The 11,564-nt window shown below is 42.2% G+C and overlaps 3 protein-coding genes across 3 annotated transcripts in view; 1 reads left to right on the plus strand and 2 right to left on the minus strand.

Moving 5' to 3' along the window:
• Positions 1-1,551, minus strand: part of rnf20 (ring finger protein 20, E3 ubiquitin protein ligase) — a 7,226-nt gene extending 5,675 nt beyond the window's left edge. The window contains 7 exon segments of the mRNA XM_031858083.1: positions 221-336; positions 439-624; positions 733-880; positions 990-1,088; positions 1,192-1,260; positions 1,380-1,496; positions 1,498-1,551. Coding sequence (XP_031713943.1) covers positions 221-336; positions 439-624; positions 733-880; positions 990-1,088; positions 1,192-1,260; positions 1,380-1,496; positions 1,498-1,551 — 789 coding nt within the window.
• Positions 1,552-4,420: 2,869 nt separating this feature from the next.
• Positions 4,421-7,167, plus strand: aldob (aldolase b, fructose-bisphosphate). Its single transcript, XM_031858104.1, has 9 exons — positions 4,421-4,527; positions 5,072-5,184; positions 5,284-5,495; positions 5,598-5,652; positions 5,750-5,910; positions 6,056-6,139; positions 6,236-6,410; positions 6,508-6,707; positions 6,948-7,167. Exons 1-9 carry the CDS (start codon positions 4,457-4,459, stop codon positions 7,041-7,043), a joined length of 1,167 nt encoding a protein of 388 aa, XP_031713964.1. The 5' UTR covers positions 4,421-4,456; the 3' UTR covers positions 7,044-7,167.
• Positions 7,168-7,904: 737 nt separating this feature from the next.
• On the minus strand, positions 7,905-11,460 carry LOC116389421 (uncharacterized). The gene is made up of 7 exons (XM_031858105.1): positions 11,389-11,460; positions 11,103-11,241; positions 10,864-10,974; positions 10,371-10,427; positions 10,137-10,274; positions 9,935-10,048; positions 7,905-9,664 (listed from the first exon to the last, which is right to left on the minus strand). The coding sequence occupies exons 2-7, from the start codon at positions 11,232-11,234 to the stop codon at positions 9,614-9,616; spliced, it is 603 nt and encodes a 200-aa protein (XP_031713965.1). The 5' UTR covers positions 11,235-11,241; positions 11,389-11,460; the 3' UTR covers positions 7,905-9,613.
• Between the last annotated feature and the right edge of the window lie 104 nt (positions 11,461-11,564).

Genomic DNA, 11,564 nt, shown 5'->3' on the forward strand with positions numbered 1-11,564 from the left:
CACACACACACACACACACACACACACACACACACACACACACACACGCACACACACGCGCACACACACACACACACACGGGCTAACAGAAACATAATCCTTCCTAAGATATTACTCTTCAACAAAGCAGCTGTTACTAGCAAATTCCAAGATTTACACACATTTTTGTGACTTTTAAGGTTGGCTCAACATTGAATAGGGAAGGACGTAGGAATTGTACCTCGCTCGTCATGTGACTGTGCTTCTGCTTCAGGTCCTCAGTCAGCTGTAGCAGCCGCTTGTTTTCGGTGGACAGGAGAGAATTCAGTTTGGAAGCTGCCTGCCATAGACTTCCCTCTGGAAAGAAAAGTAACAATATTGCATGTTATGGGTGTAAACACAAACCGACTCGGCCAGACTATGTCGTCCTCCACTAAAACCTTCGTGCTTTTATCTCACCAGCACCAGAGTCCAGCTCTGCCTTCAGTTGGTCCACGGTGCTCTTCAGACATTCGTAGATCTCCACCACGTGCCGGGCCTGCTTCTGGCTGGACTCCACTCTCTCCTGAAGCTCAGCCTCCATCTCCTCACTGCTGCTGCTCGCCAGCGTTGCCAGGAAAGAGTTGGTTGTCTCTCCCTGGTGGTCTGGGGGACAACAGCAGGAAAGAGGGTTTAGGTGTCTGGTATGTTGAATCAAATATCAACAGGCTATTGCTTTCAAAGTCATGATCCTGTGTTTGCTCTTGTCTTTACTTCTGTCCTTGGCCCGCTCCTGGTTAGAGTCGCCATCAGGTTCTGGAGTTTCGGGCTTCAGGCTCCGCCCCTCACCTGCCAGAGATTTCTCAGGTTCGCTGCTTGCTTGGTCATAACGCCTGATGGTCAGTTGAACGTTTTCATCAAACTGAAGGAGAGAGAAGGGCATCACATTTAGACTCTTACATCTTTATAGGAGAGGCGACTGTTAAATGTTGAACAAGTGATTTTTTGCTTCCTTCTGTGAACTTGTTCACCTGGTTCCAGTATCTGTTGAGGATCAGCAGACTGGCATCATCAGTGGCCTGGCGGGTCTCCAGTCTCTCAATTCGCTCTCGCAATTCATCCTCAATCACCTGCGAACCAAAAAGCCAAGAGATTAACCTCTCTCCAGGACAAGACAGTGCGTAACTGCAGCTTCCAGTGTGCGTGTATATAAAAATTGGAGAGTTAATGTACCTGTCTTTGATCAAGAGATTCTCCCAACTTTCGGTTTTTAGCCTGGAGAGCTTTGATGTCTTGTTCTTCCTAAAAACAAGGAGTTCAAATATGAGTACAAAAAGAAAAAGGAGCCAAACAGACAGACAGACTTTACACTTCTGAGGTGAACATATATTAGCAGTAGGGGATAATAAAGGGGGCCTCACGGAGTTGGACACTCCTCCCAGTTTGATGACCGTCTCCACCGCAGTGCTACCTCCGGCAGCTGCGCTGACACCGGGAGCTCCGTCCTCTCCTTCCCTCTCCCTGCGCTTCTCTGGGGGGGGCGCCGGAGGACGAGGGGCCGCTTGGGTCAGCAGGACGCTTCTGTCCCGACATCCTCAGACTCCTGAAATAAAGCAGAACGTGTCAGTTAGCTAAAGAACTGCGGAGGACTGTTGAGATTCAAGTGGTTCAGCTGGATGAACGACACATCTAACGGTACGTTATGTTGAACATGTAACGTTAGTTAGCTAACGTTAATGTGCTCGAAGATAACCATCGTAATGTTTACTCTGAAACCGTATTCATCTTAATGTTTAGCAGTCGAAACAAATACACACAAAACAATGCATCACATTATAAAACTCGACCAAGCTGATTGAATCAGTCAATGCAACGTTAAGCTACGTTAGCTGTTTGCTAACGTAGCTTTAAATGCTGTTGGTGCTCATGGGAACTGTATTCTGACCCGATAGAATAACGCATTTATTTTGTAATATGTTGAGTATCAACAACACCTAACCGAAGTCTTACCGCTGGTAATGTTACGAGTTTTGTGATATTAACTAAAACTGTTTGTCGCTGTTGATGTTGCGGCTCCCTGCCTCTCGGAAACGGAAGTGTGAACGCTTATTGTGGGACAACCTTCAGCGGACATTACGCCACCTACCGCCGTGGAGGGAACCAGCACCGTTAAACATTGACCCAGTCCCAATGTTCCCTCAAGGAGGGACCCAGTCCCAATGTACCCCTCCTACGGCCTTAAACATTGACCCAGTCCCAATGTTCCCTTAAGGCCTTAAACATTGACCCACTCCCATGTACCCCCTAAGGCCTTAAACCCTGAACCCTCAGGGACTCACTGACTCACCTGGTTAATGGTTAAGTGTGAGAGACTGTGAGGGCTTGGGATGGTGTAAATACGAAGTGGACAGCACTTTCCTGCAACAGACACAGTATATGTACAATTGTGGGTTTTTATTTTATACATTTTACTTCATGATTTGAACGACTTCCAGGCTCTTTCCTCACAAGATGAGAGGTAATTGTCAAATGATCTATTTGCTTGTTTTTGTCAAAACAGCTTCAAAGACAAAATTAAATATTTGATGAATAAATATGTAATATTTAATGTAATATAATCTCTGCTTTCCATTCCTCTGATTTCATGTGTTTTTATGTTCCATCTTTAATCGTTAATATTTCCATGTAAATGTTATTTGCCAGGCTGAACACACATATGCCATCCTCTTTGTTTACCTTTTTTTTTTTTTTTAAATGTCTCCATGCTTCCACTGGTAATCCTGTGTTCAGCGTCACATTGCTATGAATTGTGGCTAATTCCCTTGGGCAAAGTCTGCAGACATTTGGATTTACGGAAAGGGTTCATAAAGGGCCCATAATGTCTGCGAGCGAGTGTCCTCAAACACTCCATGATTTAACAGTGGGACAGCTCTTTCGGGGACCCCACAGGTCTGAGGCCCCTGGGAAGTTGCCCTCTCTTGTATTGTTGCAGATCGAGCCCTATCGCATCATATAGAGTGCATAATATAAATTCACTAGATCCAAAATCATTGTAATCAATCAATATATATATCAATATAACCCAAGAAAGTGAAAAGCCTGTAGCTAAATTAAGACAGCCATTTGTTATGCACATGGATTATTCCCGTTTATTGAAACTACTGAGACAAATCAGAAATGTCCAAATCCAATTTACAGCAGAGATACTTTGTCTTGCTGCTGGGTTGGTTTGCAACTCCCAAAGATCTGTACATCTATGAGAGTTGCAATGCTTAGGGATATTGTAGCATTTATTGTGCAACCAAAACAACAACAACAAAATTCCTCTGGTGTTATCTTTTTGTCCTTTTCTGCTCTTTTTCAGTCCTTATGTAAAAAGGACTTCTGGACAGAGCCTGGACTATTATCAGCACACTTAAAGACTACATTACTATGGGTGCAAAGTCCAGGTTGTGTAAACGTAGACCTACTTAATTGTGAGTTCAGACCTACCTCAGCTTAAATATCCCTATCTGCTAAGGTCACTCATGGACCAATGAGAGTATTACAAAAAACACGTTTTTTTTTTGGGCAGTTATCAGCAATCGATTTGGAAACTGTTTATGCACGACGTGCTTGACAAGCAATGTGACGCCTGGGAGAGATACACAAGGTAGCATGAAAAAGCACGTTTTTCTGTTGTAACTAAGGAGATATTTCCGTCCAATAAATTAACTAGGCTGGCGCTTCGTCTTATTCTATTGTGATTACACAATTTATCTGAAAATGAGTCGATAATGACATAAAATAAAAGTTGAAGACTGTCCACATCCCAGATATGCATTTCCTAATTGCATTCATTTTGAGTTCTATTTATTCACACAGGTTTAAATATAACAAACAAGGAAACAAGACAAATTGATTGATCGTCTTTACCTAAATAATATAAAAACAAATGCACACTGTTATATCATAAATACATTGTATGATGTGAAGGACTTTGGAAGGTGTAATTTAATCAAATGAGAAAAAGTTTTACAAATGTAAGCTCTTCCTTTATGAATTGTATCTTGGACATTAACTTGCATATCTGGAACATTAACACACAAACAGACAGTATGACATGCTGTTGTAATCTACACCAGGAAAACGAAATAAAGAAACCTGAAATGCAACATTGCAGCAGGCTTCTCTTATTGCATCTCTTTTTCTCAAAGTGTACATCGTGCAAAAAAAAAAAGAAGGAGGCGGGTTGTTTCAGGTCTGTAACATGCGCGTGCATGACAATTTTGTTTTCAAATACACACAATGTTCACCACTTTTCTTTTTTTTTCACTCAACCGTCCAGTCGGGTTCTGATGTGTGCTTAAAGTCCACAATAGAGCGTTGATGACATATCATGCAAACTACGCCCCTGTCTGTCTGACCTGGCCAATTGCGTTCCCGGGGTGACGCACGCCCCGCCACATCACGAGCAGCGCCTCCTCCGCAGCGTCAAACAGGCAATAAATACAGCTTTATGCTCAGTGTTCGGCCTCCTCAACCAGTTGAATTACTTCTGTTGACTTCGCTGTTTGACAAAGCTCCAAAGTAAGACGTGTTTTCTGTTTTTAATCTTTTGCATTCTGTGTCTGTCGCTGATTCCCACTTGTTTTCATGAAAAGTGATTTCGCCTTGTTTCGGAGAGATTAGTTCGCTCTGCATCTCCGGGTTTCCTCATGTGTCCAAGTGTGCAGCAATGAAAGTAATGTTGCAGTTATGGATTTAATATGCACGTTTTCAATACTCTAAACTTTGCAGAACTTTATAAATAGGCGGTCTAGTTGATTTAACTATATTCTAATTCGTGGCCTTCATATTATGCTGCAGGCCTATTTTGTGCAATTTATATTATACCGTCTTCTGCAGAAAGTATTGGAAAACGTCATGTAGGCTACATTTTAGTAAAATACGAATTTAGGATGCACTGAATGCAGAACTTATATGTTTGAAGGCCAAAGTTCAACCATGCAGGCCAAATATTTACAGAGGTGATGCAAGAGAAGCAGGAAGTCCGATGCAAGAGAATCTTCCTCATATTTCAGTCTGTCAGAGTTTCTAACCAACTGTGAATTAACTTGTTTCTGTCCTCTAGGATGACTCATCAGTTCCCATCCCTGACTCAGGCGCTGAAGAAGGAGCTCTCTGAGATTGCTCAGAGGATTGTAGCTCCAGGAAAGGGAATCCTGGCAGCAGATGAATCAACAGGTGAGACTCAAGTCGTTGTTCTATATGAGAGGTGTGTGTGTGTGTGTGTGTGTGTGTGTGCAAACTGAAATTATTTCCTTACCCTCCTCTTCTTTCAAGGAACCATGGGAAAGCGTCTCGAGAAAATCAATGTGGAGAACACCGAGGAAAACCGCCGCTACTTCCGTGACCTCCTCTTCTCCACTGACCCCTCAATCGCCAACTGCGTGGGTGGGGTCATCTTCTTCCATGAGACACTGTACCAGAAATCAGACAGTGGCAAGCTCTTCCCCCAAGTCATCAAGGACAAGGGCATTGTTGTCGGCATCAAGGTGAGGAGCCTGAAAGTGCAGATTGAGCCTAGCGGCATGCACACGTCTTCCACATGTTGAACCTTCTATGTTAATGGCTATGTTTTGATTGTTTTGCTTTAGGTGGACAAAGGCACAGCTGGGCTTAATGGAACGGATGGAGAGACCACCACACAAGGTGAAAACGACTGTTTTTCTGCAAGCCTTAACTTAATGCAGAATGAGCACAATCGCCACAGCATACCAACATTCTGTGGCTTGTTGTTTGTCCACAGGTCTCGATGGCCTCTCGGAGCGCTGTGCCCAGTACAAGAAGGACGGTTGCGACTTTGCCAAGTGGAGGTGTGTGCTCAAGATCTCAGAAAGCTGCCCAACAGCTCTCGCCATTGCAGAGAACGCCAATGTCCTCGCCAGATATGCCAGTATCTGCCAACAGGTGCGTGTGTGCGCGTGTGTGTGTGTGTGTGTGTGTGTGTGTGTGTGTGTGTGTGTGTACGGTCATAGTCTCTCTAAAAATGACTGAATCAAAAATATTAGCTGCAAGTCATGTATTTTAAATTGCCGTCTATGTTCTCCATCAGAATGGTCTGGTGCCTATTGTGGAGCCAGAGATCCTGCCTGACGGAGACCACGACCTGCTGCGCTGCCAGTACGTCACAGAGAAGGTTGGTTAATGATCTTTGGCAGAGTTGGCCAAACCACCACCAGCAGTTGATATTTTGAAGCATGTGTAGTAATACATCTGCCTCGTCATGATTTAGGTTCTGGCTGCTGTGTACAAGGCTCTATCCGATCACCACGTGTACCTGGAAGGCACTCTGCTGAAGCCCAACATGGTCACTGCTGGACACTCCTGCACTAAGAAGTTCACCCCTCAGGAGGTTGGCATGGCCACAGTGACCGCTCTGAGGCGCACCGTCCCTGCTTCTGTGCCTGGTGAGTGTCAGGAGGCCAGCTTTTCCCTCAACAAGCAAGTTTAAGAAAAGCACAGAAGTCTGTTCTCAGTGGCATGCTGCGTTCTGTGTCTTTCCAGGTATCTGCTTCCTGTCTGGAGGCCAGAGTGAGGAGGAGGCCTCCACCAACCTGAGCGCCATCAACCAGGTGCCCCTCCATCGCCCCTGGAAGCTGACCTTCTCTTACGGCCGTGCACTCCAGGCCTCTGCTCTTGCAGCCTGGCAGGGCAAACCTGCCAACAAGGCAGCTGCACAGGAAGCTTTCTGCAGCAGGGCCAAGGTTAGTCTCAGAGGGCATGAGCAGCTATCACTAATAACAAATGATGTGTAGTTGTGGACTATGCACGGATCTGGCTATTAAATTGCTCTTGCGTTGTATTACACAACTCTATACTGACTGGTAAATGATTGCTTCTCATGCTTTTTGTCCATTCAGTCTTGCACTAATGGGGCCCAGGCTGATCATTAACACTCAGATTTGACTTTGCCCTAACTTTTCCCCCTTTGTTGCTTTCTTCAGATCAATGGCCTGGCTTCCAAAGGGGAGTACAAGCCCTCCAGCTCAGCTGACGAGGCCTCAATGCAGTCTCTGTACACAGCCAGCTACGTCTATTAAATACTGTGACTTAAAAATATAACATGAATGCACATGGACTAAATATGGCACCAAGAAAATCCTCTGCTGGATTTCTCTTGTCTACTCAATGGAATGACTGGAAATAAAATAAGTGACCAAAATGTTGCTGGTGTCATTGCAGTTTTTGTGATTTGTGAGATCATTTTCGGCTATAAATTGTTGACTTTGGCTGTTGAGGTGTCAAAGGTGTTCTTCTAACCTGTGAGAAAAGCTGTTGGTTTGCAATCTTAATAGTGCTCGTGGGTTTCAGCCACCACTGATTAAATGTCTCGTAGAAGGTTTAATAGTTGAGAAGTAATGCATCACGCAGATAACTTGTGGCGCATGGCTGTAAAGCTCATACAAGTTTACCTCAACCTTATGCCAAGCTGATGGCAGGAGTTGATCCCTCTTTAGTTTGAATCACGGCTGAGGAGCGAACTGTAAAATACGAGGCCAATGTGCTCACACAATATTCGTGGGGAAATACTGAAGGCATTAAAAGTCCAGTGATCTAACAAAGTGTTGCTCTAATACTGAAATTCAACACCCGATTAGAACAGGAGTAGCACTTTGAAATGTTGGTCTTTTTAAAATAAACTAGCAAAAGGTCTGATGCTGATCAGTTTGGTAGCATCATGTTTTTTCAAGGTATTAAAGTACACTTTATAACTTCTTTCCAACAGACGTTGGGCCTTTAACTTGGTATATTGTATTCTGACAAACTTAAAACAAAGGTCTTGATTCATTATTTGCTGTCCTAACATTTAACGACAGCCGGTCTTCCATTTATAGTTTATGGTAATCTGTTAGTGCAGTCTATGTATATAGATATATACAGTATGTGTATATCAATCTGAGCAGTTTTATTTGATTTTATTGTTTATTTAACAAAGACGATATACATTACATGATTTGCACCTGATAAACAAGCTAAATCTGTGTTTTGCACACATTCACAGGCAACAGGTTTTGCTGCAGGCTCTTTATATCAGCCATGTAGATAAACATATCAGCTTACACATGAAGTCATATGCTGGATGGATATCTAAGGATATTACAAGCCAAATGTAATCAAATATACTGTAAATCTTAAGTTGCAATCACATATACGTTGTCCTGTAACCAAAACACAGAGCCCACATCTGCCCACTCATCTGCAAAATATCTGCGGCTAAGTGCATATAGAAATTCACATTGATTATCAAAAGCTTCAATGACCATATAATGCACAAACTGTAATAATAATGCAGCTAATGTAGACAATGATCACACATATTGATGACATAAGAATTAAAGGCTAACAAATTAAATTGACACACACACACACACACACACACATATATATATATATGTTAAATTAGATTTGGATTTTGGATTTATTATTAATGTAAATATGACTTATGACTTTACCAGCAGGGCAAGTAAAATGTCGTACATTTAGCAACTCAATTGTGCGATCAGACAAGCGGTAAAAAGAAAATTAAAGGCATTGCTTTGTCCGGAGCAGAGGATGGAAGTAGTGATGGAGCGAGCTTTCTCGCCTCTTTGTCCTCTTTGTTGAGAGTTGCACATTCGCAGTACCGATCGGGCATTCGTGAGTAATTGTGGCTAAAGACAAAAACTTCTTTTTTCGTTTGACTTTTAGTACATACTGCAGCTGCCCTTACAAAGTATATACTGCTGCATTCAGTATGCATTTAATTGGGACATACTACTTTTTCATAACATGGCACCTTGAACTTTGATCCTCTTGCTCATATATCCAGTGTGCAGAGGATTGTGTGGCTTGCATACTGCAAAATGCCACTGGATGCAGTAGAATGACCAGATATTTCTGGCATATTGCATTTGACACACTTTATATTGAGACATACTAAATATTTGACTGACATACTAAATGAAATGGTAGTATGTGTATTGGAATGCTGAAGTGCAAAAGAACATGTCAATTATCCTTGAAACAGGAGTTTAGTAGGGTGGCGTTAGAAGATGTGGGAGAAACTCAATATTAATTTAATTAACCAATAATAATTAAAATAGTGTGTAAAGGGAAAAGTAAAAAATGGACTATGGGCAAGTGGATTTCTGATCGGGCAAGTGAAAAAAAACCTTTAATGTTAAACCCTGACCAGTGTTGTTAGGTGACATCATATTATCACAGAGAGAAAGCAGTTGACCTAATTGATAGATATCAGTAACAGTATAAAAGACCTGTTCGTGTTCACTACTATAGGACCCACACAGTAAGTACATGTGTTATATGTTAAGTGCATGTCAAATATTTCTTCTCCTGTACGACAACAAGAATCAATTTGAATCTGAGACAAGCTTTACCAAAAGCAAAATAAAGTGGTTAAGTAATGCATTCTTTACTGCAGCTACACATTCTGTAGAGTGAAGCTTGGTGTAGATGTAGGCAACTAAAAAAGGTTGTGGCTAAACATTATAGGCCACTAGGTGGTGTACGTGTGATATTCTGTACAGAATGATGACATGTTCACAGGGTAGCTGTGCTGCAGGACAACCAGTGTCAGTCACTACAGAAGAATACCTTAAAAAGGTTGCGATTAGTTTGATGTAGTGTTGCTCGGTGGAAGCGGTATGTGCTGGACAATGATCTGTTGAAGATAAAGAGGTGGTCCGTGTTAGGGAAGAGGACAACAAGAAGGCAATAACATGATGACAGACACACCGCTTTTCCTCTCTACTCTCTTTCATTCATTTTGTATTACTGTTTATGTTTCTATTTGTGGCTTACACTTATTCTTTGCATATTGTCGTCTGCTGTTCAAACATATCTCCCTATAAATTGTTGAATTTGAATTATAAATCTCTAATGTCGGTGGGAAAGGCTTGTTTAAGATGAAGTAACAATGAGAATGTTTTACCTGGGTGGATGTGGATTTCAGAGCTAACCGCGCAACAGCACACAAGAAGATGAGAAGCACGGACACACACAGTGAGGAAGTGAACAGTAGGCCTTCAACACCAATAAGCTGATTCTAAAGCCAGAGGAAAGTGGAAGAGAAAGTTATTCATACACAGTGAAAATGTGTCCATTTAGCCTAAAACATATGTGCTGTAACTCACCCAATTGTTATTTTCCCAGTTCTCCGAATGGTATCCGTACCTCACGTATCTAATATGGAGGATGCAGCGTAACCGGTAGGGAACAGAGACCACAACTCCCAAAATTGAAACCACGTACATAGCCAAACAGACAGTCACCTGGGAAAGATAAGTTCAACACGATTAGTTGAGTTATTAAGAAAGAAAGAGAGGTAAAGTTAAACACTAGAACTAGACCATAAAATCACAATATACCATCTTCTTGGACGGGTTCATCTCAGTGTAGATGGACAGGTTTCCACAGGCAAGGAACTTAAAACAAATAACACAAAAAATTATAATCACATCATTTTTCCTTTGTCATTCACCCAAAGTGTGCTGATGATTGGCTTTTTAAGCCTTGTTCACATGTCATGTTTATTTTCATGGTAACTGGGGAAGTAATCAAAGCTCCTCTGTACTGGAGTAGAAAGTTTAAAGCAACTTTTATTTGAGCTATCTAAGAAAGATATACCTTTCTTTGCCAAGTTGGATGAGAGAATGATGTTAATCTCTTTATCGAACTCGGGGAAAAAAGGGGGAAAAAGGGAAGAAAGAGAAACATCCTGAAAGAAAGCGACTGAGCATATTTCCCAAAACTTTTGAAACCAAGTTTTCAGGGGCTTTAAGGATACTATATATACTATAGATACTGTGATACTATATATTGTCATTTTCAAGAGAAGCACAAATGCCAAATGTTATGTACCAGCGCTCCCTGCCAGAAGGGGATGTAGATTTGATAAGAAGTGTAATCTCCTTCTCGGGACAGCACAAACCCCATCAGTATCTCTGCACAGCCAAAGATGAGAATGACGATCTGAGAAGGAGAGGGAGGGATGGATTTAAGTACCTGGAGTAGAATAACACTTTGCAGCTGCTCTTTGCGTAAACATCTAAGTTCATATAACAGAATTTCTGTTATTTCTGGATTGTCTAATGTGTTACCCCGAGACTTTTAGGCTCTTTTTGGATGAAGCGATGCAGAGGTTTGCTGGACATCAGTAGCGTGTGGTCTGCCGCGTGACTTCCATCCTGTCCTGTTGTTCTGTCTTGAGTTGTTGACTCAGTTTCCTCCATTGCCACACTGTGTTAGGTTGTAGGAGAAGAAAAACAATTAATCAAACCAGATGTATTCTCTCCACTACAAAGACATTTACAGAGGCACAAATGCAAGATTGTAAAAACAGTCTCAAAGAATACACAATTTGTACAAAAACATGCAGCGACGCACCTTGTTTTAGTTGTTCATGCAGAGCAGCAGTGGGAAAGATAACGGGAGGGGAAGGTTGTGGGTGGAAAGAGGAAGTGGGGGAAATCTGAGACTTCCTTTTTTTCATTAAAGGGAGGAGCCATTCCTCAGTACAATGTTCACCCCCACTGAGATCTGTGTGCACAACCAAGGGACAG

Source organism: Anarrhichthys ocellatus, unplaced genomic scaffold (assembly GCF_004355925.1).
Source record: "Anarrhichthys ocellatus isolate YVR2014 unplaced genomic scaffold, GSC_Weel_1.0 scaffold19, whole genome shotgun sequence".
In the NCBI taxonomy this organism is placed as follows: Eukaryota; Metazoa; Chordata; class Actinopteri; order Perciformes; family Anarhichadidae; genus Anarrhichthys; species Anarrhichthys ocellatus.